At 44.6% G+C, this 27,267-nt stretch overlaps 1 protein-coding gene across 2 annotated transcripts in view; it reads left to right on the top strand.

Moving 5' to 3' along the window:
* Positions 1-27,267, top strand: part of tmprss13a (transmembrane serine protease 13a) — a 54,308-nt gene that overhangs the window by 24,927 nt on the left and 2,114 nt on the right. The window contains exons 6-12 of one of the 2 annotated variants that reach the window (XM_060846988.1): positions 3,301-3,399; positions 4,718-4,761; positions 9,081-9,246; positions 13,318-13,496; positions 15,331-15,429; positions 22,826-22,968; positions 23,890-24,042. In XM_060846988.1, coding sequence (XP_060702971.1) covers positions 3,301-3,399; positions 4,718-4,761; positions 9,081-9,246; positions 13,318-13,496; positions 15,331-15,429; positions 22,826-22,968; positions 23,890-24,042 — 883 coding nt within the window. The remainder of the gene's footprint in view (positions 1-3,300; positions 3,400-4,717; positions 4,762-9,080; positions 9,247-13,317; positions 13,497-15,330; positions 15,430-22,825; positions 22,969-23,889; positions 24,043-27,267) is intronic. The other variant, XM_060846989.1, reaches the window with a different exon arrangement.

The following is a 27,267-nucleotide window of genomic DNA, read 5'->3' on the forward strand; positions in this document are numbered from 1 at the left end:
TCAAAAAATTCAATCAAGTTAGTGAGCGATTTCCTATGCACAAAGCCATGCTGACTATTCCTAATCAGTCCCTACCTTTCCAAATGCATGTACCTCAGAATTTCTTCCAGCAACTTATCCACCACTGACATGAGGCTCACTGGTCTATAGTTCTCTGCTTTTCTCTTACCCCCTTTCTTAAATGATGGCACCTCATCAGCCACCCTCCAGTCCTCTGGCATCTCACTTGTGGCTGTCAGTGATACAAATATCTTAGTAAGGGAGCAACAATCTTTTAACTAAACTAAAGGAGTTGCCATGGGCACCCGCATGGGCCCCAGCTATGCCTGCCTCTTCGTAGGATATGTGGAACAGTCCAACTTCCGCAACTACACTGGCACCACCCCCCACCTTTTCCTCCGCTACATCGATGATTGTATCGGCGCTGCCTCGTGCTCCCACGAGGAGGTTGAACAGTTCATCAACTTTACTAACACCTTCCATCCCGACCTGAAATTCACCTGGACTGTCTCAGACTCCTCCCTCCCCTTCCTAGACCTTTCCATCTCTATCTCGGGCGACCGACTCAACACAGACATCTATTATAAACCGACTGACTCCCACAGCTACCTGGACTACACCTCCTCCCACCCTGCCCCCTGCAAAAACGCCATCCCATATTCCCAATTCCTTCGTCTCCGCCGCATCTGCTCCCAGGAGGACCAGTTCCAACACCGCACAGCCCATGATGGCTTCCTTCTTCAAGGACCGCAGATTCCCCCCAGACGTGATCGACGATGCCCTCCACCGCATCTCCTCCACTTCCCGCTCCTCCACCCTTGAGCCCCGCTCCTCCAACCGCCACCAAGACAGAACCCCACTGGTTCTCACCTACCACCCCACCAACCTCCGCATACAACGTATCATCCGCCGTAATTTCCGCCACCTCCAAACGGACCCCACCACCAAGGATATATTTCCCTCCCCTCCCCTATCAGCGTTCCTCAAGGACCACTCCCTTCGTGACTCCCTCGTCAGATCCACATCCCCCACCAACCCAACCTCCACCCCCGGCACCTTCCCCTGCAACCGCAGGAAATGTAAAACTTGCGCCCACACCTCCACACTCACTTCCCTCCAAGGCCCCAAGGGATCCTTCCATATCCGCCACAAGTTCACCTGTACCTCCACACACATCATCTATTGCATCCGCTGCACCCGATGTGGCCTCCTCTATATTGGTGAGACAGGCCGCTTACTTGCGGAACGCTTCAGAGAACACCTCAGGGACGCCCGGACCAACCAACCCAACCAGCCCGTGGCTCAACACTTTAACTCTCCCTCCCACTCCACCGAGGACATGCAGGTCCTTGGACTCCTCCACCGGCAGAACATAACAACACGACGGCTGGAGGAGGAGCGCCTCATCTTCCGCCTGGGAACCCTCCAACCACAAGGTATGAATTCAGATTTCTCCAGTTTCCTCATTTCCCCTCCCCCCACCTTGTCTCAGTCGGTTCCCTCAACTCAGCACCGCCCTCCTAACATGCAATCTTCTTCCTGACCTCTCCGCTCCCACCCCACTCTGGCCTATCACCCTCACCTTGACCTCCTTCCACCTGTCCCACCTCCATCGCCCCTCCCCCAAGTCCCTCCTCCCTACCTTTTATCTTAGCCTGCTTGGCTACTCTCTCTCATTCCTGATGAAGGGCTTATGCTCGAAACGTCGAATTCTCTATTCCTGAGATGCTGCCTGACCTGCTGTGCTTTGACCAGCAACACATTTTCGGCAACAATCTTTTCTCTAGCTTCCCACAAAGTTCTGGGAAACACTTGATCAGGTCCCAGGAATTTATCTACCATTATGTGTTTTAAGACCTCCAGTAGCTCCTCATCTGTAAATGAACTCCTTTCAAAACATCACTATTTATTTCCCCAAGTTCCTTAGCTTCCATATCCTTCTCCATAAAAAATATTGATGCAAAGTATCTATTTGGTATGTCACTCATCTCCTGTGGTTCCCCACATGGATGGCCACACTGATCTTCAAGAGTGTTGATTCTCTCCCTAGTTACTGTGTTGCCATTAAAGTGCATGTAGAACCTCTTTAGATTCTCCTTAACTTTATTTGCAAACATCTCTCCTGAGTAGCCCCCTAATCTGGTTTCATGATCAAAAAATGTGGTGCTGGATCAGGCAGCATCCAAGGATCAGGATGAAGGGCTTATGCTCGAAACGTCAACTCTCTTGCTCCTCGGATGCTGCCTGACCAGCTGTGCTTTTCCAACACCACACCTTTTGACTCTGATCTCCAGTATCTGCAGTCCTCACTTTCTCCTGACTCTGGTTTTATGTTGACTTGACCAAGACGCTGTCATCGGTAATAATTGTTCCTCTCTATCTACACTGTCAATTCCTTTCTAAGCCCTAAGAACCTCAGTCAAATCCACTTCTCACTCTTCTGTATTCCATTGAAAACAAATCTAACATATAATCTTTCTTCATAACCTAGCCTATGGACCATGAATGATTTTCTGGTGAATTAGTATTCAATGCTAATACATCCTTCATAATGTGTGGTGCCCAGAACTGTACAAAACACTTCAACTGTGGTCTGATAAGAGATTTATATCATAGCTAAGTTTCCTCCTTTATATCCAAGCCCTTGAGATGTAAATGTTAATGCTTTATTAACCAAAAATGTTTCCCCTCCTGCGATGGGGACTAAGCAGTAGGTTAAATTTAGGAAAACTGGATTATGTGAGAACTTTCTCACCCAAAAGAGACAAAGTTATGGAAAGAACTTTGAACTCACTTCATTAAAATGCAGCCTAGAGGAAAGTGGAAAGATAAAGAATTAAATGTTGATTGATTGAAATTGAAAGTGGAATTTACGTTCATTCAGCTCTCTCAGAGTCAATTCTGAATCACTTGGTGTAGAACAGCAAGTGGTGCTAGAAACAATTCTGCCTCTCACACATTGGATGGCATGGTGGCTCCGCGGTTAGCACCGCTATCTCACAGTGCCAAGGACCTGGGTTTGATTCCTGCCTTGGGCAGCTGTCTGTGTAGAGTTTGCACATTCTCCCTGTGTCTGTATAATGACTAGCACAGACTGATTGAACAAAGTGGCCAGTTTCTGTCTTCAATGTTATAAGTGATTGCACTATTTGCTATGTTAAACACATTACAGAGCTGGTTTTATAAGCAGCTAATGTTTTTGCTGTAAATGAGAGGGACAGCAGTATTTTTGAGAAGCGAACATACTGATGTTTTGCCTCTTGAACTAGCCTCTGTTCATCTTGTGTAACTATTTGGCAGTTCTTTCCAGTCTGGGAAAACAATCAATGATCAGTCTTCAAGCCTTGTGGTCAACTCAACAAAATCAGGAACAAAAATACAAAGCCTCTTGAGCAGCAGGTATGTGGTTGGATGTTAATTAGTGGAGATGCCGGTGTTGGACTGGGGTGGACAAAGTTAAAAATCACAGAACACCAGGTTAGAGTCCAACAGGTATATTTGGAAGCACTGGCTTTTGGAGCGCTGCTCCTTCATCAGGTAACTGTGGAGCAGGATCATAAAACTCAGAATTTGCTATAATTTTTTTGTTATGATCCTGCTCTACAGCTATCTGATAAACAAGCAGCACTCCACAAGCTAGTGCTTCAAATAAATCTGCTGGACTAGAACCTGATATTGTGTGATGTTTAACATTGGGTGTGAAATAAGACAAAAATTCAGGGTCTGGTCATGGAATAGGTTTCTACATCAAGGATGGAATTATAATAATAAATTAGATCAATAATTGCAAGATTAAATTATCTCTGAGAATCCCAGCACCCCTCTGTGAGGGGTGTGCCATACGGTGTGGGACTGAGACACACACAGCATGAAGCTAGCACTGTCTCATGCTTGACAGAGCTTTACAGCAAACAGCCAGGTTTGGATCCATTTGGGCTCCGTGCGGTACAAAGTCAGCATCACTCAGGCAATACTCCTCCTCCAGGTTCAGAGGAATCTGATTCCATTTGCTGCATGAGTGAAGACAACAGACAGTGGTTGCACCATGATCTGTGGCCCTTCTCCTCACTGGCTACGTGAATGTATTAAATTTGAATTCAAAGAGTGAGGCAGATAACTGCAGCCCGTAGAGCTGAACTCCAGCAGGAGAGGAAACAGGCAGGCGGGGTGGCACGGTGGTTCAGTGGTTAGCACTGCTGTCTCACAGCAGCAAGGTTCTGGGTTCAATTCTAGCCTCAGGTGACTCTCTGTGTGGAGTTTACACATTCTCCCTGTGTCTGTGTGGGTTTCCTCTCACAATCCAAAGATGTGTAGGTCAGGTGAATTGGCCATGCTAAATTGCCCACTGGTGTTAGGAGGGAAATGGTTCTGGGTGGGTTACTCTTTGGAGAGTCAGTGTGGACTGGTTGGGCCAAAGGGCCTGTTTCCATGCTGTAAGTAATCCAATCTGATTGCTTTAGGAAGCAATCAGATTTTTTTCCTAAGGTTAGATACCTTGGCAGAGTTTGAATGTATCATTTATCATTTATAAAAATACTGTCAGGTTTTCTCACTTGGTTTAATTTTTTTATTAAAAGAACCCAAGGCTACAGCTCAATTATTTACAATGACCTATCTTTGTCAAACTGATTCGTAATGACTTAACTCTGTTACATTGATGTGAATTGACCTGTTTGTGTTTTGTGCTGATGTCATGTGAATTACCTTTGTGTTTCAGTGCCCAATGTTCCACCAGAGATACTGTTTCTCTCAAATGCATTGGTAAGATTTCTTCCTTCAAGCCAAATAACTGATCCTGCACTTGTGTTCATTTAGATTATTAGTGTTAGACAATTAGATCCTTTCATGTCAGGAAATGCAGTTCATCTAATAAACCCAGAACCTGCACAGCCTAGGATTATGTACAGAATAAAGTTCCCTCTGTACTGTCCCCATCAAACACTCCCACGACAGAGACAGTATTGGGTAGATACAGTATAAAGTTCCCTCTGCACTGTCCCCAACAAACATTCCCAGGACAGGGACAGCATTGAGGTTAGATAGAGAAAAAAGTTCCCTCTGTACTGTCCCCATCAAACACTCCCAGAACAGGGACAACATTGAGATTAGATACGGAAAAAAGTTCCCTCTGCACTGTCCCCATCAAACACTCCCAGGACAGGGACAGCATGGAATTAGATACAGAATAAAGCTCCCTCTACACTGTCCCCATCAAACACTCCCAGGACTGGAAACCACTCAGAATTAGACACAGACTAAAAGGTCTTCAACAGTGTCCCTATCAGACACTTGCAGGACAAGGTCAGCACAGGGATAGATAAAGGGTAAAGTCCCCCTATACTGTCCTTTAGAAATACTACAAGGCCAATAAATGTTCATAATATTATTTAGCAAGATATACAAAGCTATGGGTCAAGTGCTGGAAAACTGTGGAAAGTTGTACTTGAGGAGAAAGATAGTTGATTTCACTGGCACAGACTCGATGGGGCAAAGGGCCTTTGCCTCTGCTGCAGACGTCGAGGATTATAATATTGCCAGACCAATAGTTTTAATGATATGACAGAGCCAATTACGTTAGTACAATGGAAGCAATTGTACAGGTTATGTTATAGAATTGACAGTATAAATAAACTTTTCAATAATTTTGCACAGACAATATTATTAATACTAGCAAGGTTTATTATGACTACCGAGCAATAATCGCAGTGGCAACATCCCAAACCTTGATTGATATTAACCTTTTAGACCTGGGTGTGCAAAGCACAATTTCAAAATATGCTGATGACATAAAATGTTGTGAGACTGATGGAAAGCCAGGCTAGTGAAGTGGACAGACACGTGGCAGATAAAATATAAATCAGAAAAGAATGGCAGGGAAGCAGGCAGGAGGAATTAGTAAATGCTTTATACAGAGCTCCCTTCAAAAAGGCCACCTGTGGGTTTACCTACACCGAACGGGTTCAAAAAGACAGCTCCCCACCGTTTTCTCAAGGGCAATCAGGGAAGAACAATAGACACAGGCCCAGTTTGTGATGCTTAGATCTCCCGAATTCATGATAAAGAAGGAGAGGGGTGCAGGAACAGGCATATTTGCAGACATATGCGTTGAAATTATTGAAAGTGGGCAGGGAATTTTGAGAAATGCCCAATGAGGTATGGTGGTGCAGGGTTTGGGGTGGGGGAGCTGGGGGAGGTGTTGTCTGCTCTCAGAAAGCAGCATGCTCCTCACCTCCACGTTCCCAATGCTGACTCTTGATTTTCAGGATTCATGATCACAGTTACTTACTATAAGCAGTCGACAATTTGTAATAACTTTCTGACACTTTATTGAGTTTGTTAAGAAGTAGCAGTTCAGACATGATACATTAATTAATTAGATAAAGCAACTTTACAATCATGGCTTTACAATCATACAGATGGCTGACTGATACAGAGAACAAACAGAATCTGTTGGTCTCATTAAAGTTACAAAGGTAGCATCCTGCTCCCTCACAGAAGTATTAAGGAACTCTTCCCTGGTTCTTTCACCTCTTCATCCAGTCCATCTTCCATCTGGAGAAGACCTGAGGACCTTTTGATGAAGATTATCCCCTGAGTAACATTACCTACAAGATCCTGATAAGCACTGCCCTCTGCCTGCGAGCACTTATTGTTCTAATTATCTTAAAGAGCAGGCTATCTCCTCTGTGTCAATTAGTTGTCTGAACCATTTTGGCCAATAGACATGGGCAGCCAATTATGATGTTGATTGACTATGTCCTCTCGCCAATCAGCATGTGAGAGTTACTTTTCATTCTTTCTAAAAGTAAAACCTTCTCGTTTATCTAAAACAACTCAGCCATAAGAAGGTTCATTTGGTGCCTGATAAACAGCTGACATTAGGTAATTGTGCATTTTGGTCTTTGTGTTTCTTATGATTCTACCCTTGCCTTTTCCCGTGAGAGGACTTTGGAAGGTCAATTACTGCTGTAATAGCTATTAAATGAAATCTCATGTTGCATAGTAAATACAAGGAAACTTCAGGTTTTAGAGGGACCCAATTTCCAATATGGGTCCCTTGATCAAATTGCGGGTTAGTGTAACAGCCCCATCTGCTGGTCAGTCACTACCAATAACAGCAGGACAAGGCCCTTAATTGCTCCATTGATTGGCAGCAGGAAGATTGTCCTATGGTCTTATGCTTGAGAAACAAATGAGCAGAATTAAACCATCAGGCCCATCGATTCTGCTCTGCCATTCAATCATGGCCAATATGTTTCTCAACCCATTCTTCTGCCTTCTCCCTATAACTCTGACCCTCTAACCAATCAAGGACCTATCTATCTCTGTCTTAAAAACACTCAATGATTTGGCCTTCACAGATTTCTATGGCAAAAAGTTCCACAGACTAATCACCCTCTAGCTGAAGAAATTCCTCCTCATTTCATTTCTCAAGGGTCATCTCTTCACTCTGAGGCTATGCCCATGGGTCCTAGTCTCTCCTACTAGTGAAAACATCTTCTCCATAGCCTCTCAATATTCTGTAAGTTTCAATTAGATCATCCCCTCATTCCTCTAGGCTCCATTGAGTACAGACCCAGGATCCTCAACTGCTCCTCATATGATAGGCCTTCATCCCCCGGATCATTCTTTAAAATCTTCTCCAAGGCCAACATGCATCCTAATCGAGAAACAAGTAGGAAGGCAAAGCAAACCTCACCCATGACCCTCCCCTCTAACAAACTCACCATCAGGGAGGGCATTATATTCTGCCCTCTGATTCTAAGCTGGGTGATTAGAGCATAAACCTTGAACAGAGACTGTATGGAGGTCACGGTGAAGGAACACATGGCTTTGGTTATTTTATACACACTGTCATGGAAAAGTCAATGGAACATAGGAACATGGGACAGGTCTGGCAGCATCCATGGGAAGAAAGCTGAGTTATCGTTTTAAGACTAGAGACTCTTTATCAGAACTGGACTTGAAACAGTACTTCTGCTTTCTTCCCGCAGATGGTGCTGGACCTGCTGAGTTTCTCCAGTACTCCTTTTGTTTGTCAGATCTCCAGCATTTGTGGTTCTTTATTTTATTAGTAAAAAAATCACACAACACCAGGTTATAGTCCAACAGGTTTATTTGGAGTTCTTCCAAATAAGAATAGTGTTGGACTATAACTTAGCATTGTGTGATTTTTAACTTTGTCCACCACAGTCCAACACTGGCACCTCCACATTATTTTATCAATGTAGGAGCAGGAGTAGGCATTTCAGTCCCTCAAGCCTATTCCACCATTCAACGAGATTGAGGCTGATCTCTAGCCGAACTCCATATACTTGCCCTTGGCCAATATCCCTTATTATCTTTAATTAACAAAAAAATTATCTATCTCAGTCCTTTAATTTGGAAAGATACATGTGAAATCCTTGGCTGCCTCCAATCCTGTTGATGTAATAGGAATCTCCAGCAACAACAAACATAAACAACCTTTTATTTTTATAAAAACCAAAAGAACTACAAATGCTGTAGACCAGAAATAAAAGCAGAAATTGCTGGAAAAAGCTTAGCAGGTCTGGCAGCATCTGTGAAGAGAAATCTGAGGTAACATTTTGGGTCCCATGACCCTTCCTCTGAACTGATGATGGCTAGGAAAATGTAGGTTTGTATGCAGAAGATAGGGTGGGGAGTGGGAATAAGGAATAAGTGATAGCCAGAGACAGAGCCCATAGTGGGAGAAGAACAGTTGGACAGACAAAGGAGTTGATAACGATTTGCTTGGGAGGGTGAATAGCTGTTAATGGATGGTGTTAATGGCGAACAATAGGTAGTGTGTAATGGCAGACTGTGATAACAAGGCCTGGTGTGTGGAGTCGGATGGCTAGGACATGGGAGAGCTCAGGCCCTAAAATTAGTGAACTCAATATTGAGTCATGCGGGGCTGCAGGGTTCCCGAGCAGATGATGAGGTGTTGTTCTTCCAGCTTGCGCTGAGATTCGTTGGAACTCTGCAGCAAGCCTGAGACAGAGGTGTTGGTCAGGGAACAGGGTGGTGCATTCAAGTTGGATGTCGCTTTCACTTCAAAGCAACCTGTTTGTTTGCAGACTGTGGCAAGAAGATCAAAACCTCCACAAGAATTGTGGGTGGAGTCCCAGCTCAGTTGGGGGAGTGGCCTTGGCAAGTTAGTCTCCATTACAAGTCAAGACACGTCTGTGGTGCAACGATCATCTCACAGGACTGGATCATCACCGCAACCCATTGCTTCTTCGAGTGAGTAAGAACCTGGGGTCTTTTTGAGGATTATGTTACTCTTCAGCCATCATACAAATGAACAATATTGTCCAAAGGGGATTGTGAGGGGTTGAGAAGGTGTGGGGAGGGGTTGGGGATGGAGGAAGCCCTAAGTTAAGTGAAAGGTCAATGGTGGGTTTTTTAAAAAAAACATTCAGAGAATGCGAGCATCATTGACTCGGCCAGCATTTAATACCCAGCACTAATTACTCAGAGGGCAGTTGAGTGTCAACCAGTTGTTGTGGGTCTCATGTCATATGTAGGCCAGATCAGGTAAGGATGGCAGTTTCCTTTCCTCAAGGGCATTAGTGAACCAGATGGTTTTTCCAACAATCCACAATGGTTATGTGGTCATCATTAGACTCTTAATTCCAGACATTTGTTGAATTTAAATTCCACCAAACACCATGGTAGGATTCAAGCTTGGGTCCCCAGGATAGTACCAGGGTCTCTGGATTAATAGTCAAGAGTGTGGTGCTGGAAAAGCACAGCAGGTCAGGCAGCATCTGAGGGGCAGGAGCAGCGACATTTCTGGTATAAGCCCTTCATCAGGATTCCTGACCTGCTGTGCTTTTTCAGCACCACACTCTCAACTCTGGTCTCTAGCATCTGCAGTCCTCACTTTCTCTCTGGAATAGCAGTCTAGTGATAATACCACCAGACCATCACATTCCCTCAGGTTGTGGGCCTGGATGAGTGTTAAAGGAAAACCCTAGAGAAAATTTCAAAACTGAATCTTTCTGAGTTCTTTCTGGCCTTCAATCCAGACTGCAGGAGGTCTAGACTGGTGGGGATAATGCCAGTGATACCCAACATCATTCAAACCTTGGGTTGAAATAGCAAATGAAGCTCGGGTGTGATTGGGTCTGAGGGGAGTTCACAGCTGGGGAATGGGCATTTTCGTCAGTCAGCAACATTGAGAGAGAGAGGGAGTAGGAGAAACAGGAGGGAGTCAGAGAAAACAGGCAGCAAACTGAGGAGACGGAGTGAAGATCCTTGCCCTTTGTAAAACCAAAAGAACTGTGGATTTTAGCAAGTTTTGAAAAGAATTGTAGCTCAGGTTGAGGTTTTGGATGTAGGATTGCTCGTTGAACTGCAAGGTTTATTTCCAGACGTTTCGTTACCTTACTAGGAAACACCTTCAGTGGGCCTCAGGCGAAGCAATGCTGAAAATTCCTGCTTTCTATTTATATGTTTGAGTCTCTTTGGGTTGATGAAGTCATTTCCTGTAGTGATGCTCTTTCCTGTGGTGAAGTCACTTCTTGTTCCTTTTCTCAGGGGGTGGTAGATGGGGTCTAACTCGATGTGTTTATTGATAGAGTTCCAGTTGGAATGCCATGCTTCTAGGAAGCTGCATCAGAACATTATTTAATTGAGCCAGCACACACTGCAGCACAGAGGAACTACGCAGAGCAAAGGAAAATCACCTGTACCATGTATTCAAAAAGAGTGGGTACCCAATGAACACAGTTCTCCGATTTCTCAGCAACAAACCCAAACAAGCAGACAAAACACATCCAGAAACTCTAGCCACTTTCCCCTACATCAAAGACATCTCGGAAATGACTGCCAGTCTACTCAGACCCCTTGGCATCATGGTAGCCCACAAACCCACCAACACACTAAAACAGCAGCTAATGAACTTGAAAGACCCTATACAGACAATGAGCAAAACTAATGTCATTTACAAAATACCCAGTGCAAAGACTGTAACAAACACTACATTGGACAAACAGGGAGAAAACTAGCCACCAGGATACAGGAACACCAACGAGCCACAAAAATACATGACACTCTCTCACTAGTATCCTTACATACAGATAAGGAAGGACACCGCTTCGACTAAGATTGATGAGGGCAGAGCAGTAGATGTGATCCATATGGACTTCAGTAAGGCATTCGACAAGGTTCCCCATGGGAGACTGATTAGCAAGGTTAGATCTAATGGAATACAGGGAGAACTAGCCATTTGGATACACAACTGGCTCAAAGGTAGAAGACAGAGGGTGGTGGTGGTGGTTGTTTTTCAGACTGGAGGCCTGTGACCAGTGGAGTGCCACAAGGATCGGTGCTGGGCCCTCTACTTTTTGCCATTTACATAAATGATTTGGATGCGAGCATAAGAGGTACAGTTAGTAAGTTTACAGATGACACCAAAATTGGAGGTGTACTGGACAGCGAAGAGAGTTACCTCAGATTACAACAGGGTCTGGATCAGATGGGCCAATGGGCTGAGAAGTGGCAGATGGAGTTTAATTCAGATAAATGCGAGGTGCTGCATTTTGGGAAAGCAAATCTTAGCAGGACTTGTGCACTTAGTGGTAAAGTCCTAGAGAGTGTTGCTGAACAAAGAGACCTTGGAGTGCAGGTTCATAGCTCCTTGAAAGTGGAGTTGCAGGTAGATAGGACAGTGAAGAAGGCATTTGGTATGCTTTCCTTTATTGGTCAGAGTATTGAGTACAGGAGTTGGGAGGTCATGTTGCAGCTGTACAGGACATTGGTTAGGCCACTGTTGGAATATTCTGTGCAATTCTGGTCTCCTTCCTATTGGAAAGATGTTGTGAAATCTGAAAGGGTTCAGAAAAGATTTACAAGGATGTTGCCAGGGTTGGAGGATCTGAGCTACAGGGAGAGGCTGAATAGGCTGGGGCTGTTTTTCTTGGAGCGTTGGGAGCTGAGGGGTGACTTTATAGAGGTTTACAAAATTATGGGGGGCATGGATAGGATAAATAGACAAAGTCTTTTCCCTAGCGTTGTGGAGTCCAGAACTAGAGGGTATACGTTTAGGGTGAGAGGGGAAAGATATAAAAGAGACCTAACTTTTTCATGCAGAGGGTGGTACGTGCATTGAATGAGCTGCCAGAGAATGTGGTGGAGGTTAGTACAATTGCAACATTTAAGAGGCATTTTGATGGGTATATGAATAGGAAGGATTTGGAAGGATATGAGCTGGGTGCTGGAACTAGATTGGGTTGGGATATCTGGTCAGCATGGTCAGGTTGGACCAAAGGGTCTGTTTCCATGCTGTACATCTCTATGACTCTATCTATGACTCTATGACTGGGACAACACATCCATCCTAGGACAAGCCAAACAAAGACACGCACGAGAATTCCTAATGGCATTCCAACCGGAACACTATCAACAAACACATCAAGTTAGACCCCATCTACCACCCCCGAGAAAAGGAACAGAAAGTGACTTCATCACAGGAAATAACATCACCACAGGAAATGACATCACCAACCCAAAGAAACCCAAACATATAAATAGAAAGCAGGAATTTTCAGCATTGCTTTGCCTGAGGCCCACAGAAGATGTTACCTAGTAAGGTAACGAAACGTCTGGAAATGAACCTTTCAGCTCAGCCAGCAAACCTACACCCAGAACTGTGGATGCTGTAAATCAGAAATAAGAACAGATATTGCTGGGAAGGCTCAGCAAGTCTGGCAGCATCTGTGGAGAGAAATCAGAGTTAAAGTTTCAGGTCCAGTGACTCTTCCTCAGAACTGATGGTAGCTAGTAAAGTGTTGGTTTTTTTTACAGATGAGAGGGTGGGGGCAAGGCCATAAGGAGTAAATGATTGGATAGAGTCCAAAGAGAGAGAAGAATAGTTGGACAGACAAAGAAGTGAATTACGGTCAGTCTGGGAGAATGAATAGCTATAATGAACGAATAATGGCTAACGAAGACTGGTGTGTAATAGCAGATCACGTGATATCAAGTCTGGTGTGTGTGTGGGGTGGGGTAAGGACATTGGAGAAGGTGCCTCAAACCCTAACATTCTTGAACTCGATGTTGAGTCCAGAAGGCTGCAGGGTCCCCGAGTGGAAAATGATATGTTGTTCTTCCAGCTTGCTCTGAGATTTGCTAGAGCACTGCAGTAAGCCTGAGACAGAGATGTTGGCCAGGGAACAGGGTGGGGTGTTGAAGTGGCAGGCAACTGGAAGCTCAGGGTCTTTCTTGCGGGCAGATCTGTGAAGCGGTCACCCAATCTATGCTTTGTTTCCTTGTGGTTTGTTCCTGAAACTGATGTTGCTTTGATTCCAGAGATGATAGCTATCGGCCGATTAATTGGAGAGTATACAGTGGTTTCATTTCCCAACGGGAACTATACAGAGCAACTCTCCGTCGTGTGTCGAGGATTGTTGTTCACAGCAGATATAGCTCAGACACCAATGACAATGACGTTGCTTTGATGAAGCTCTCAAATCCACTGCAGTTTACAGGTACTGTTCATGGTAATGATATTAGCCCTAACCAATGTCCAATCTATTATCATTCATGTGTCAGTGTGGTCTTGGTGGAGCAAAGGGTCAGTTCCTGTGCTGGACTATTCTTTTTTCTTTGTTCTATTATTACCAAGCCTCAGGACTAAGAAAACTCTGCAATCTGACGCATTCACTGCACCTCCACACAAACCATTAGGTCTCACTTACAGAGGCTACCATCAATGATTCAAATTAGACTCATAGAGTCATTGAGAAGTACAGCACGGAAACAGGCCCTTCGGTCCAACTCGTCCATGCCGACCAGACATCCCAACCTAATTTAGTTCCACCTGCCAGCACCCGGCCCACATCCCTCCAAACCCTTCCTATTCATATACCCATCCAAATGCCTCTTAAATGTTACAATTGTACCAGCCTCCATCACTTCCTCTGGCAGCTCATTCCATACACGTACCACCCTCTGCATGAAAAAGTTCCCCCTTACATCCCTTTTATATCTTTCCCCTCTCACCCTAAACCTATGCCCTCTAGTTCTGGACTCCCCCACCCCAGGTAAAAGACTTTGTCTATTTATCCTATCCATGCCCCTCATGATTTTATAAACCTTTCTAAGGTCACCCTGCAGCCTCAAACACTCCAGGGAAAACAGCCCCAGCCTGTCCAGTCTCTCCCCATAGCTCAAACCCTCCAACCCTGGCAACATCCTTTTCTGAACCCTTTCAAGTTTCACAACATCCTTCTGATAGAAAGGAGACTAAAGATTATGCTTAGAAATGCTTTCCATCACCAAGAAGCAGAAATGTATCAGTCTCAGTGAAATGAGGTTTCCTTCAAGACTGTCATCATCTTTAACACAAATTCAGTGAAGCATGGGTCCAATACAGAACACGTTGCCTGCTACACTGTCCCCATCAAACACTCACACGACAGAAACAGCAGTGTTGGGTGTAAAACACAGAGTAAAACTTCCTCTACACTAACCCCAACGAAATCCCACGACAGGAACAGTATGGGGTTAGATACACAATAAAGTTCCATCTACTCTTTTAAACTGAAACTAACACTTCCTCTACATTGTTGTCATCAGCATTCCCATGACAGGTAAAGCATGGGGTTAGATACAGAGTAAAGTTTCCTCTACTCGATCAAACTGAAAGTAAAGCTTTTTAAAACTGAAAGTAAAGCCCCTTGATGCTGTCCCCATCAAACACTCCCAGGAAAGGGACAGCACAGGGTTCGATACAGAATAAAGGCCTCTCTAGTCTTTTAAAGTGAAAGCAAAGCCTGCTCATAACTCTTAAACTGGGGATATTAAGAACTAGGGGTTTTTTTAGGTGAGTGAAGAAATGATTTGAAAAAGACATGATGGTCAACTTTTTTATACATAGGGTGGTTCATGTGTGGAATGAACTTCCGGAGGAAGTCGTGAATGTGGGTACAGTTACAATGTTTAAATGACATTCAGATAAATACATGAATAAGAAATATTTGGAGGGATATGGACCAAGCTAAGGCAGGAGGGACTAGTTTGGTTTGAGATTATGGTTGGTATGGATTGGTTGGACTGAAAGATTTGTTTCCGTGTTGTTTGACTCTATGACTGCAGGTGTACACGTGACTGCGTGTGTACACGTGACTGCGTGTGTACATGTGACTGTGTGTGTACATGTGACTATGTATGTACATGTGACTGTGTACATGTGACTGAGTTTGTACACATGGCTGAATGTGTACACATGACAGCGTCTGTACTTGTGATTGTGTGTGAGCAGAATTACGTGGTTGTTTGATCCTAATTTCCATGATGTGACTGGCCTTAAATCTTTTCTAGATAAAATTAGACCTGCCTGTTTGCCAACCTATGATCAACAATTTCCAGACGGGATGAGCTGTTGGATTACAGGATTTGGTCACACAGAGGAAGATGCACGTAAGTAAGAAAACATCAATCGGTGGATCAGAGGTACTCGGAGGCTGGGTTATGTGGGTCAGTTAGTGCGGTTGGCTGGATGGCTGGTTTGTGATATAGACTGATGCCCAACAGCCTGGGTACAATCCTCACATTAGCTCAGGTTGCCATGAAGGTTGCCTCCATCTCAACTGCTACCCTCACCATCAGGTCAGAAGTGGGGATGTTCACTGATGATTGCACAGCGTTCAGGATCACTCATGATTCCTCAGATGCTGATGCAGTCCACGTTCAAATGCAACAAGATCTAAATAATGTCCAGGCTTGGGCTGACAAGTGGCAAGGAACATTCGTGCCACACATCTGCCACGCTACGACCATTACCAACAAGAGACAACATAACCATTGTCCCTTGACAGTCAATGGTGTTACTATCGCTGATTCCCCCTCCCCCCAACACCCCCAAACTATCAAGATCCTGGGGATTATCATTGACCAGAAACTCGATTGGACTCACAACATAAATACAGTGGCTACAAGAGTAGGTCAGAGGCTATGAATACCGCAGCGAGTAGCTCATCTCCTGACTCCTCAAAGCCTGTCTACCATCCACAAGACACAAGTCAGGAGTGTGATGGAATGCTCCCCACTTGCTTGGATGGGGACAGCTCCAATAGCACTCGAGAAGCTTGACACCATCCATAACAAAGCAGCCCACTTGATTGGCCTCAAATCCAAAAACATCTACCCCTCCACCATCAACACTCAGTAGCAGCAGTGTGTGCTATCTGCAAGATTCACTGCAAAAATTCACCAATGACCCTCAGACAGCACATTCCAAACCCACAACTACTTCCATCTGGAAGGACAAGGGCAGCAGATACATGGGAACACCACCACCTTCACGTTCCCCTCCAAACCACTCACCATCCTGACTTCAAAATATATCGCCATTCCTTCAATGTCGCTGGATCCAAACTCTGGAATTTCCCTCCCTCAGGGTATTGTGGGTCAACCAACAGCAGGTGGACTGTATCGGTTCAAGATGGCAGCACACCCCAACCTCCTCAAGGGCAACTAAGGACGGGCAATGCCAGTGACACCCACGTGTGGCAACTGAATTTTTTAAAAATTGAGTTGTGGTGACCTACAGATTAAACTCACCACCAGCCATCTCCTTGAGAGAGTGGACCTAAGGTGCCTTTCCCTGTACCCTTCCCTAGTGTCCTGGAGGTTACACAGACGTAATCCCTTTCACTAAATTTAACACCAGTACACATCAACTTTAATTCAATGAGACAAACATTGTTTACCTACAGTTTTTCTGTAAAGGAATAGCTACATTTTCTTTAAATTTGCCTAATTTATTTTAAATTATCTCCTCAAAATATTGTTAGAAAGGTTATAGTTCTCTGCCATTGTGACAGAAGGTGTTACAGTTCCTGTGGAAGCAAACCTTTGCTTCCTGTCATCTCCATTAGATTGGAACTTTCATCTCACAAAGAGGTGACATCTTCATTGCAAAATCCACATTTTTGTTTGGCGGGTGATCAAAGTTTCTGGGTCATGACCGTGGTATTGACCTTGAGTAACTGACAAAAGAAAAACGTACCGAGAGCCTTAGTGGTAAATGTTTTCACATCAGAGTAAAGTCACGAAGGCATGACGTCATGAGGTCATGAGGTCATGAAAAGTGGCAGCTGGAACAGGCCAATTGGCCCCTCAAGCCTGGCCACTATTCAACAAGATCATGGATGATCTGCCCCAGGCCTTAACTGCTCTTTCATGCCAGCTCAGTATAGTCATCAAATTCCTGATCTTTCAAAACACTATTGAACTCTTCTTAAGATGCACTATAGTCATGTAGCCTCCACAACTCTGTGCGATCAGGAATTCTAGATATTCACTCCCCTCTGGGAGGAGAAATACCTTCACATCTCAGTTTTAAATGTTTGTCCCATTATTCTTTGAGATTCTTCCACTAATGGAAACATCTTCTTAACCTTTCCTCTTCAGAATTCATAGAATCCCTACAGTGTGGACATAGGCCTTTTGACCCAACAAGTTCACACTGACTCTCCAAAGATTGTCCCACCCAGACTTAGTCCCCTACCCTATTACTCTACATTTACCCTTGACTAATGCACCTTGCCTACGCATCCCTGAACAGAATGGACAACTTAGCATGGCCAATTCACCCGACCTGCACATCTTGGACTGCGGAAGGAAACCGGAGCACCTGGGAGAAACCCACACAGACACGGGGAGAACATCACACAGTCACCCAGGGCTAGAATAGAACCCATGTCCCTGTCAATGCCATGTAGCAGTGCTCACCACTGAGCTGCTGTGTGACACTATTTAATCCTGACTCTGTCTTCTGTGTGTTAACCAAATCTCAATCTGTGCCAATACATTAACTTCAATGCTATGAGCTCCTATCTTGTGCAATAACCTTTTATATGGCACCTTATTTAATGCCTTCAGAAAATCCAAATACACTACATCTACCAGCTCTCCTTTATCAACTCTGCCTGTTATATCCTCAAAGAATTCTAGCAAATTTGTCAAACATGGTTTCCCTTTCACAAAACCATGTTGACTGTTTTTAATTGCGTTAAACTTTTCTAAATGTCTTGCTATTTCCTCCTTAATAACAGACTTTTGCTTTTCCCCAGTGACAGGTGTTATGCTAACGGGCCTATAGTTTCCTGCTTTCTGTCTTCCTGCCTCATTGACCAGAGTGTCACGTTCACTACTTTCCAATCTACTGTCACCCTCTGATCCACTGAACTCTGAAATATTTTGTCTGATGCCTCCAATACTCTGCAGCTACTTCCTTTCAAAGCCTTGGATACAAACCGATAGATCCCAGTGATTTGTTGTCAGTCCTATTAGATTGTAAAATACTGTCCCTCATGATAGAGATTGTTATAAGATCATTCCTCCCATTTGCACTTTGCTTATTTGTTTTCTTTTGGATGTTTATTGTGTCCTCTACCATATAACCAATGCAAAACTTTGGTGCAAATTATCCATCTATTATCTGTTCCCCATTGTTAATTCCCCAGTTGTATCTTCGAGTAAAAAATGAGGTCTGCAGATGCTGGAGATCACAGCTGAAAATGTGTTGCTGGTTAAAGCACATCAGGTTAGGCAGCATCTCAGGAATAGGGAATTCGACGTTTCGAGCATAAGCCCTTCATCAGGAATGAGAGGCTAAGATAAAAGGTAGGGAGGAGGGACTTGGGGGAGGGGCGATGGAAGTGGGATAGGTGGAAGGAGGTCAAGGTGAGGGTGATAGGCCGGAGTGGGGTGGGGGCGGAGAGGTCAGTAAGGAGATTGCAGGTTAGGAGGGCGGTGCTGAGTTGAGGGAACCGACTGAGACAAGGTGGGGGGAGGGGAAATAAGGAAAATGGAGAAATCTGAATTCATACCTTGTGGTTGGAGGGTTCCCAGGCAGAAGATGAGGCGCTCCTCCTCCAGCCGTCGTGAAGTTATGTTCTGCCGGTGGAGGAGTCCAAGGACCTGCATGTCCTCGGTGGAGTGGGAGGGAGAGTTAAAGTGTTGAGCCACGGGGTGGTTGGGTTGGTTGGTCCGGGCGGCCCAGAGGTGTTCTCTGAAGCGTTCCGCAAGTAAGCGGCCTGTCTCCCCAATATAGAGGAGGCCACATCGGGTGCATTTTGGACCAGTTCCAACACCACACAGCCCAGATGGCCTCCTTCTTCAAGGACCACAGATTCCCCCCAGACGTGATCGACGATGCCCTCCACCGCATCTCCTCCACTTCCCGCTCCTCCGCCCTTGAGCCCCGCTCCTCCAACCGCCACCAAGACAGAACCCCACTGGTTCTCACCTACCACACCACCAACCTCCGCATACATCCGCCGTAATTTCCGCCACCTCCAAACGGACCCCACCACCAAGGATATATTTCCCTCCCCTCCCCTATCAGCGTTCCGCAAGGACCACTCCCTTCGTGACTCCCTCGTCAGATCCACACCCCCCACCAACCCAACCTCCACCCCCGGCACCTTCCCCTGCAACTGCAGGAAATGTAAAACTTGCGCCCACACCTCCACACTCACTTCCCTCCAAGGCCCCAAGGGATCCTTCCAAGGGATCCGCCACAAGTTCACCTGTACCTCCACACACATCATCTATTGTATCCACTGCACCCGATGTGGCCTCCTCTATATTGGGGAGACAGGCCGCTTACTTGCGGAACGCTTCAGAGAACACCTCAGGGCCGCCCAGACCAACCAACCCAACCACCCCGTGGCTCAACACTTTAACTCTCCCTCCCACTCCACCGAGGACATGCAGGTCCTTGGACTCCTCCACCGGCAGAACATAACAACATGACGGCTGGAGGAGGAGCGCCTCATCTTCTGCCTGGGAACCCTCCAACCACAAGGTATGAATTCAGATTTTTCCATTTTCCTCATTTCCCCTCCCCCCACCTTGTCTCAGTCGGTTCCCTCAACTCAGCACCGCCCTCCTAACCTGCAATCTCCTTACTGACCTCTCCGCCCCCACCCCACTCCGGCCTATCACCCTCACCTTGACCTCCTTCCACCTATCCCACCTCCATCGCCCCTCCCCCAAGTCCCTCCTCCCTACCTTTTATCTTAGCCTGCTTGGCTACTCTCTCTCATTCCTGATGAAGGGTTTATGCTCGAAACGTCGAATTCCCTATTCCTGAGATGCTGCCTAACCTGCTGTGCTTTAACCAGCAACACATTTTCCCCAGTTGTATCTACCAAGTCTCCGATGTTTTTCCTTATGTATCCATAGAAGCTCTTGCTGTTTGTTTTTATATTTCTTACCAATTTACTTTCATCATCAATTTTCTTCTTCATGATTAAATTTTAATCATCTACTGCTAGATCCCACAAACTTTCCAAACTTCTTGCCCATCTCTCATTTTCGTTGCTTTGAAAGCTTTAGTTTTTGATTGGATTCTCTCTTTGACCATCTTTGTGAACTTGTAGCTGATTCATCCTCTTATCAAATCATTCTTTTTGACTGAAATGAATTTTGCTGAGTATAATTAAATATCTGATGAAATATCTGCCTCTGTTCATCCACTGACTTTCCCCTTAGTCTACTTTAGATAGGTCTTCCTTTATACCTGGGTAGTTTTAGTTTTTTTCATGGGAGATGGGAACTGCATTTATTACCCATCCCAAAGGGCAGTCAAGAGTCAACCACATTACTGTGGGTCTGGAGTCACATAAAGGTCCAGACCAGGTAAGGATAGCGGTTTCCTTCCCGAAATGACATTAGTAAGCCAAGTGGGTTTTCCACAACAATCAACAATAGTTTCATGGTCATCATTAGACACTTAATTCCAGATACTTATTGAAGACAAATTCCACTGTCTATCATGGCAGATGGTGGGATTCAAAACTGGGTCCCAGAAAATTACATGGGTCTCTGGAATAACTGTCCAGTGCTAATTCCACTAGGCTATCATTTCCCCAGTAGTAAGTGGCTGTTATTTAAGTTGAAAGTACTAGTTTGAGCCCCACGTTGCTCTCCCTCAAACTGAATTTGAAGTTACAATTGTTGTGACTGTTATGATTCTTAACTTATGAAATCTCATGATACTCCTACCTCATTACACAATTCCAGATCTAAAAAAGCATGTTTCTGGGTAGGTTTGAAAACTTTCTGCTCTATTAAGCAATTGCTGATATGTTTTAGAAATTTTTCTTCCATGTAACCTTTGCTCGTCTAATTCAACCAGTCATTAAAATCACTCATGACAATTGTAGTGCCTTTCCTGCATGGCGCCATTATTTCCCAATTTAAACTTTGTCCTCTAATGGGAGAAATCTTCAGGAGCCTATGGACAGCACCTAGCTGAGACTTCTATCCCTGGCTATTCCTTATTTCCAGTAAAACTGATCCCATCTCATGATGTATTGGACTGATATCATTACTCAGAATCACACTGATACTGTCCTTCGAGTCATAGAGTCATAGAGATGTATAGCACGGAAACAGACCCTTCAGTCCAGCCCGTCCATGCTGAGCAGATATCCCAACCCAATCTAGTCCCACCTGCCAGCGCCCAGCCCATATCCTTCTAAACTCTTCCGATTCATATACCCATCCAAATGTCTTTTAAATTTTGCAATTGTACCACTCTCCACCACTTCCTCTGGCAGCTCATTCCATACACACACCACCCTCTGTGTGGAAAAGTTGCTCCTTAGGTCTCTTTTATATCTTTCCCCTCTCACCCTAAACTTATGCCCTCTACTTCTGGCCTCCCCCATCCCAGGGAAAAGATTTTGTCTATTTATCCCAATCCATGCCCCTCATGATTTTATAAACCTCTATAAGGTCACCCCGACTCTCCAGAGAAAATAGCTCTAGCCTATACAACCTTTCCCTATAGCTCAAATCCTCCAACCCTGGTAACATCCTTGTAAATCTTTTCTGAACCTTTTCAAGTTTCACAATATCCTTCCAATAAGAAGAAGACTAGAATTGCACGCAATATTTCAAAAGTAGCCTAATCAATATCCTTCATTAACAAAGCTGCCCTGTCTTGTAGAGCTCTCAGTGTTGGTCACCTTGATGGCACGGAACTTCACTTCCAGTTCTCTAACACCCTGAGAACCTGCACTCCTCCAAAACCCCTCCTATGCAGCACACTCAAGCATTGAACCAGAGAGTCATAGAGTCATACAGCACAGAAACAGACTCTTCGGTCCAACCAGTCCGTGCTGAACCTAATCCCAAACTAAACTAGTCCCACCTGCCTGCTCCTGGCCCATATCCCTCCAAGCCTGTACTATTCAGGTACCTATCTAAGTGTCTTTTAAACATGGGAACTGTGCTCACATCCACCACTTCATTCCACATGTGAACCACCCTCTGCGCAAAAAAATTGCCTTTTATGTCTTTTTAAAATTTCTCTCCTCTCAGCTTAAAAATATGTCCCCAGTCTTGAAATCTTTCCAATCATGTATCCATCCAAATGTCTTTTAAGCATTGTAATTGTACCTGCATCCTCCACTTCCTCAGTACGTATCTGAGTTTATTGTGCTACCATTGGTGTTTGTGCCTCCAGTTGCCTGGGCCCTAAGCTCGGAGTTCCCTCCTAAACCTTTTCTCATCTCAACCTCTCTCCTCCCTTTAATGGCTCCTGAACGTCCACCTTCTTTGATCAAACTTTTGGTCAGCTGGGCCAAGTATCTCTTACTATTACATGGGAAGCATCTCGGGATACTTTGCTATGTCAAAGGCCCTAAATACAAGTACTTACGGTCGTTGAGAACCCCTTCCTCCCAACTATGGTTTAAATTTCAAACCTTGTAGGCCGCGTCATTCTGAGACTGTGGCTGAATAACAAATCCCATTGTAACATCCTGAGCTTAACCTTTCATGCAACGTATTTCAGGTTTGACCTCTGACAGACTTCTGGAAGCTTCAGTCAACATAATTGGCACGAGGACCTGCAACCAGAGAAACTTTTACAACAGAGCAATAACAGACCGCATGGTCTGTGCTGGTAGACTCTCTGGGGGAGTCGATTCTTGCCAGGTATGTGACTGTCAGAAACCACAACATCTGTCTACTCATTTCTGGGACCCTGGGTTAGAATCAATGGACTGTCTGGATTCCTGCTCTGTAAGCCTTAAAGATCCCAAAGGAACTGAATAACCTCGAACTGATTGTGATAGGAACAAAAGATGCTGGAAATCACAGTGGGTCAAGCAGCATCCACAGAGAGAGAGCAAGCTAACATTTCGATTCCAGATGACTCTTCATCAGATGAAGATTCCAGCATCTGCAGTAACTTGATCCTAATTGCGATAGGTATTTCCTGAGCTGGCTGCAAGTGGGTCGTCTCATTCACAGAGTTGGGCATGCAATGAAATGCTGACTCCGTATATGTTTGGCGTTGGTGGTCTTGGTTGGGGGTGGAGGTTATTGGTTGGGAGGATGCTTTGGTTCGTTTCTTTACCATAAAGGAGACAGCTCCGACAGTGCAGCACTCACTCAACACTGCAGGCTAGATGCTCACCTCTGGAGCAAGGAAGGCACATTCTTTGAACCCAAAGATGAGGGTGATACTTACAGAGTATTTCAGTGGAAGATCCATTGAAATTCTTGGCTCAAAACTGAAGCTCGCTTCATAAAAGAATGGGCCGTCCAATCAGAGATGGCTGTGACCAATTTGTAGAACACCTTGATTTGCCAGGTCTAAGAAATGAGTTTTCGGAAAGTGAGGATGGCTGTTAATCCAGCACCAATTCCCCACGAGTGAATAAAGCCTCCCAATGTTCCTCCAGTTCTGTGCACTCACATTCCACAATTCCAGCACAGGATAAACATTCCTGTTATTCCCAATTAAACAAGTTGGCTGGTGCTTTGAGGGTAAATCAAAGCTTTGCACTGGGATTGTGGGTCTGTGTTCTAAGCAGTTTCCATTTCACTGTGAACTATTTCTCTTTAAACCAGGGTGACAGTGGTGGACCTCTTGTATGTGAAGTATCTGGTACCTGGTACCTGGCGGGAGTTACGAGTTGGGGGATTGGCTGCGCTCGGATAAACAAGCCAGGAGTTTATGCCCGGGTGACACAATTCACCGACTGGATCTTCTCACAGATGGAGGTACCAACTCATCCTTGTTACTGTGGCAACTGGCAAGAATATTTGCGATACGAACAATCCAGACAATAAGAGCCCACAGTTTAGGACCATCTGTAATGTAGGGATATGCCCTGATGTGTTTATAGGAATGAAGTCAGATGATGGGACAGCAGAGGGAGTCAGAAAGGCCAGACTGGGAGATGCATCCAGAGGTCAATGGGTTAGAATAAAGATCAAATAACATTAAACCACAGGAACAGGCCCTTTGACGCTCCAAGCCTGTGCTGACACATGGGTTGTGGGCCAGAGAAAGTTATAAAGATTGAGAGGTGGCGGGATTTGAAAACAAGGAGAACAATTTAAAATTCAGGTTCTATTATGTCACCCTAGACAGTAGGTGGGATCTTGGTTTAATGACTCATTTTGAAAGTCACATGCTGACAGCGCAGCATACCCTGTGTTGGGACCACAATTTTTCACTTTATGGATGTAGGTTTGCTCGCTGAGCTGGAAGGTTCCTTTTCAGATGTTTCATCACCATACTGGACAACATCTTCAGTGAGCCTCTGAATGAAGCATTGATGGTGTAGCCCGCTTTCTATTTATACGTTTGAGTTTCCTAGGGTTGGTGATGGTGAAGTCAAAGGGTTTTTTTGCTTTGGATTGACTAGGATCCCATTTACCACCCCCAAGAGAAAGAACAGGAAATGACATCACCATATGAAATGATGTCACTACAGGAAATGGCATCACCAACCCTCGGAAACTCAAACATATAAATAGAAAGCGGGCTACACCACCAGTGCTTCATTCGGAGGCTCACCGAAGAAGTTACCAAGTATGGTGACGAAATGTCTGAAAACGAACCTTCCAGCTCACTGAGCAAACCTACATCCAGAACCTCAACATGGAGCTACAAATCTTCTCAAAGCTCCATTTTCACTTTATACATTAATGATCTAGATGAAGGAACTGAGGGCATTCTGGTTACATTTACAGACAATACAAAGATAGGTAGAGAAACAGGTAGCATTAAGGAGGCGAGGTGGCTGCATAAGGATTTGGACAGGTTAGGAGAGTGGGCAAAGAGGCAGAAGATGGAGTACAACATGGGAACATGTGAGACCGTACACTTTGGTAGGAAGAATAGAGACATGGACTATTTTCTAAATGGGGAGAAAATTTAAAGTCTAAACTGCAAAGAGACTCGCAAGGTAAACATGCAGTTGAGTCAGTGGTTAGGAAGGCAAATGATATGATGGCATTTATTTTGAGAGGACTTAAGTATAAAAGCAGGGAATTACTTCGGAGGCTTTATAAGGCTCTGGTCAAGTCACATTTGGAGAATTGTGTGCAGTTTTAGGCCCCATATCTCAGGAAAGATATACTTCCTTGAAGCATGTTCAGAGAAGGTTCACAAGAATGGTCCCTGGAATGAAAAGCTTCACATATGAGGAATGTTTGAGAACTCTAGGTTAACACTCGATGGAGTTTAGAAGGATAAGGGGGAATCTAATTGAAACATATAGAATACTGAATGGCCCAGACAGAGTAGATGTTGGGAAGATGTTTCTATTGGTAGGAGAGACAAAGACCCAAGGGCACAGCCTCAGAATAAAGGGAAGATCTTTTAGAATGGGGATAAGGAGAATTTTGTTCAGCCAGAGAGTGGTGAATCTGTGGAATTCATTGCCACAGAAGGCTGTGGAGGCCAGGTCATTGAGTTTATTTAAGACTGAGATAGATAGGTTCTTAAGTATCAAGGGTTATGGGGAGAAAGCGAGAGGATAGGGTTGAGAAACTTATCAGCCATGATTGAATGGTGGAGCAGATTTCATGGGCTGAATGACCTAATTTCTGCTCCTATGTCTTATGGTCTTATGGAGAAGCCCGTGTTGGTTTGAGAGTACAGGCGTTAATGGATGAATGGGGCCTTGAGGTAATGATGTGTGTGCAGCAGTGAGTTAGATAAATAAGGTATGAGAGTAAGGAATGAGTCTAGGTTAAGCCTTTGGAGAGCTCTCATTGCAGACTCCCTTGTCTTGTACCTATGCAAACCTAAGATGTTGAAACAGAAGTTGGCCATTCAGCCCCTCAAGCCTGCTCCACTATTCAATAATTTAATGATAATGGACAATCTGTTTGTGTTTTGCATTTCACGTACCCACATACCCTGATAATCCTCAATCCCCCTGACTAAATCAATCTATTCACCTGTGACTTAAAAATATCCAATGGCTCCAAACTCCATTACCTTCTGAGGCAGAGTTACAGAGACTCTGACAGAAAACATTTCCCCTCATCTCTGTCCTAAAAGGGTGACCCTTAATTTTATAATCCTGAGCCCTGGTTTTGTGCTCATCCACAAAGGGGAAACATCCTTTCCACATCCACTTTGTCAACTATTCAGGATCTTTTACACTTCAATCACTCACTCACAATCTTCTTAACATCAGTGGAAAACAAGACCAGTTTATCCAACCTTTCCTCAAGGCAACCTACTCACTCCAGGTATTAATCTAATAAACCTCCTCTGAACCATCTCGAATGCATTTACATCCTTCCAATAAGAAGGAGACCAAATCTGTGCACAGAATTCAAGATGTGGTCTCACCAATACCCTACGTACATTGGTTAATGTACATATTTCTAAGAGTCAACAGCATTAAGCTAGGCTGCAAACACATTAGTATTTCCCTTTTAAACCTTTTATCACACACAGCTATCAAACCAGAGAAATACATTTCGAACAATAGTCACTGTCATAATGTAGGAAATGCCATGCGAATGCTCACGAACAGCAACAGGACATCAACCAGAAAGCCGGCTTCACCGTTCCTGATTCTGGTTGACGGAAAAGTACTCTGCTCTTATTTGAGAAGTGCCAAGGGATCTTTGACATCACCTTAGACAGCAGGAGGGACTCATCTTAATGGTTCATCTTAGAAGTTGAACTTCTGGCAGTGCAGCATACCCTCAGTACCATACTGGGAATTTTCACCCCGATTTTAGCCTCCACATCTAGGAGTGAGTCTTGAAAAAAAATCTTCCGGCCACGTTTTTTTTTGGCTATATTCAAGTTCTGTGCCACCAAGTGACTGTAAACTTTCTGACTCAGCAATAAGGGTACTGAGCCATGAATGGTGCCTCCTATAGATGGGATATCAAACTGTTCCCTTAGTTATTTGAGAATCTGGGTCATTGTTTGAATAATATGAGGATTTCCTCTAGGTTCAATACGTTGGT

Source organism: Hemiscyllium ocellatum, chromosome 29, assembly GCF_020745735.1.
Source record: "Hemiscyllium ocellatum isolate sHemOce1 chromosome 29, sHemOce1.pat.X.cur, whole genome shotgun sequence".
Taxonomy (NCBI): domain Eukaryota; kingdom Metazoa; phylum Chordata; class Chondrichthyes; order Orectolobiformes; family Hemiscylliidae; genus Hemiscyllium; species Hemiscyllium ocellatum.